The 1599-nt window shown below is 44.8% G+C and overlaps 1 protein-coding gene across 1 annotated transcript in view; it reads left to right on the top strand.

Moving 5' to 3' along the window:
- Window positions 1-906: 906 nt before the first annotated feature.
- Window positions 907-1599, top strand: part of vent (ventral expressed homeobox) — a gene marked incomplete at both ends in the record, with an annotated part of 1118 nt that continues 425 nt past the window's right edge. Inside the window, 2 exons of the mRNA XM_080017034.1 lie at window positions 907-1111; window positions 1230-1429. Coding sequence (XP_079873160.1) covers window positions 907-1111; window positions 1230-1429 — 405 coding nt within the window. The remainder of the gene's footprint in view (window positions 1112-1229; window positions 1430-1599) is intronic.

Raw genomic sequence — 1599 nt, 5'->3', positions numbered from 1 at the left:
TTGGTGCTCAGACGGATGGGCGCTGCTGCATGCAGCCCCAAAGCCCCTCCGAAGTAAAAACCCCCCAAAAAACCTGAAATGGCTGACTGAAACCCCATATGTGCGTCGTAATGTTGATGAAAGATGAAACATTTGAAGCATTTACAGTGACCCAATCCTTGATTATAGCCAACAAACTGCAAAGGCGTATACAAAATAAGAGCGCTGTGTCAATGAGTCATATTATGGTATACCACAAAATGTGACTAATAATAATAAAAATAATATTAAAATTATTATTATTATTATTATTATTATTTATTTATTATTATTATTATTACTATTTTTTATTATTATTTTATTATTAGAATTAGAATTAGAATTATATACACAAAAAACAGGAAACGGGCAAAATGCACTTAATAAAAATAATTTAATATTTATAAGTAGGAGTCGGTAAGTATTAATTTCGTCTGGCAAAATTAAGGAGCAACTTTTTTAAATCTTTAGTTCAAGTGTTTGGTCTTCAATCAAAGGCTATTCACTTCATAAACCAAAGACCCTTAGACCCTTCGGACTTGAAATGCAATGCAACAATGACGTATAAACAATCACTGTGCTATCTAGCGGATACAGGCCCGAATCTCTCCACGGAGAGGTCATTCAGCCCTTATTCTTCCATCTGAAATCCCATCTAACTGATACTCAGACTCGGTGGCGCCTGGACGTATCAACCAGCCGTGAACGCGAGAAAAATCACAACTGCGGCGCCTATTAACTCCAATTACAACCACTCTAGACTTTTTTTTTTTTTATCGTTCCGTTGAGACCCTCTGCATATGCAAATAGAGGCGTGTGCCCCCCCTATATAAGTACTGCGGCGGCCAAGAGGTCAGGGGACTAGAGAGGCGACTTCTGGTGTGAACCATGGCAAACAACTTCTCCGTTGAGTGGCTCTCCAAAAGTTATTACACCACAGTGCAAAGGGACGACGGTGAGGGTGTCGTGGAAACCACTGCGCGCCTGGAGGACGCACCGTTCCCAGAGAAGGTTCAACCCGAGAGGATTACTTATTCAAAGACCGCGCAGTTTAAAGACTCTGGAAACCGATATTTACCAACCTCGCCCAACAGTAAGTCCCGACTTGTACACTTCGTCTTGTGGCCTGCGCACACGCAGTGGCGTCGACATCCAGAAGGGAGCGTTCACCAACCGCTCTTTCCCTTTTCCCTTCCCCCCCCCCATTGCAGATAGCTGCGGTTACGCGTCGGGGTCCGAGAGCGAGGTGGGCGAGGACAGCGAGGGTGAAGCCGGCCTGAGTCGTAGGACGAGAACCAAGTTCACCTCCGAACAGATCGGCAAACTGGAGAGCACGTTCAGCACGCACAAGTACCTCGGTGCTACGCAGAGGAGGAAGATTGCCGAGAAGCTCAGCCTCTCTGAGACCCAGGTGAGTCAAGCTGCAGAGGAGGGTTGGCCAGTGATGAAGCAATAAAGCACAAGCACAATATGACTGTAGTCGTCCACCACATTTCAAAAACAGTCACATGTCTTGAGAAAAACAATACATCTGGGTTTATCTCGTGGATCCATCACGCAGCTGATTGTCTGTCCTGGGAG

Source organism: Zeus faber (genome assembly GCF_960531495.2).
Source record: "Zeus faber genome assembly, chromosome: 16".
Lineage (NCBI taxonomy): Eukaryota > Metazoa > Chordata > Actinopteri > Zeiformes > Zeidae > Zeus > Zeus faber.
Note: the sequence above shows the minus strand (reverse complement) of the source record. Positions and strands in the feature narration are given on the sequence as shown.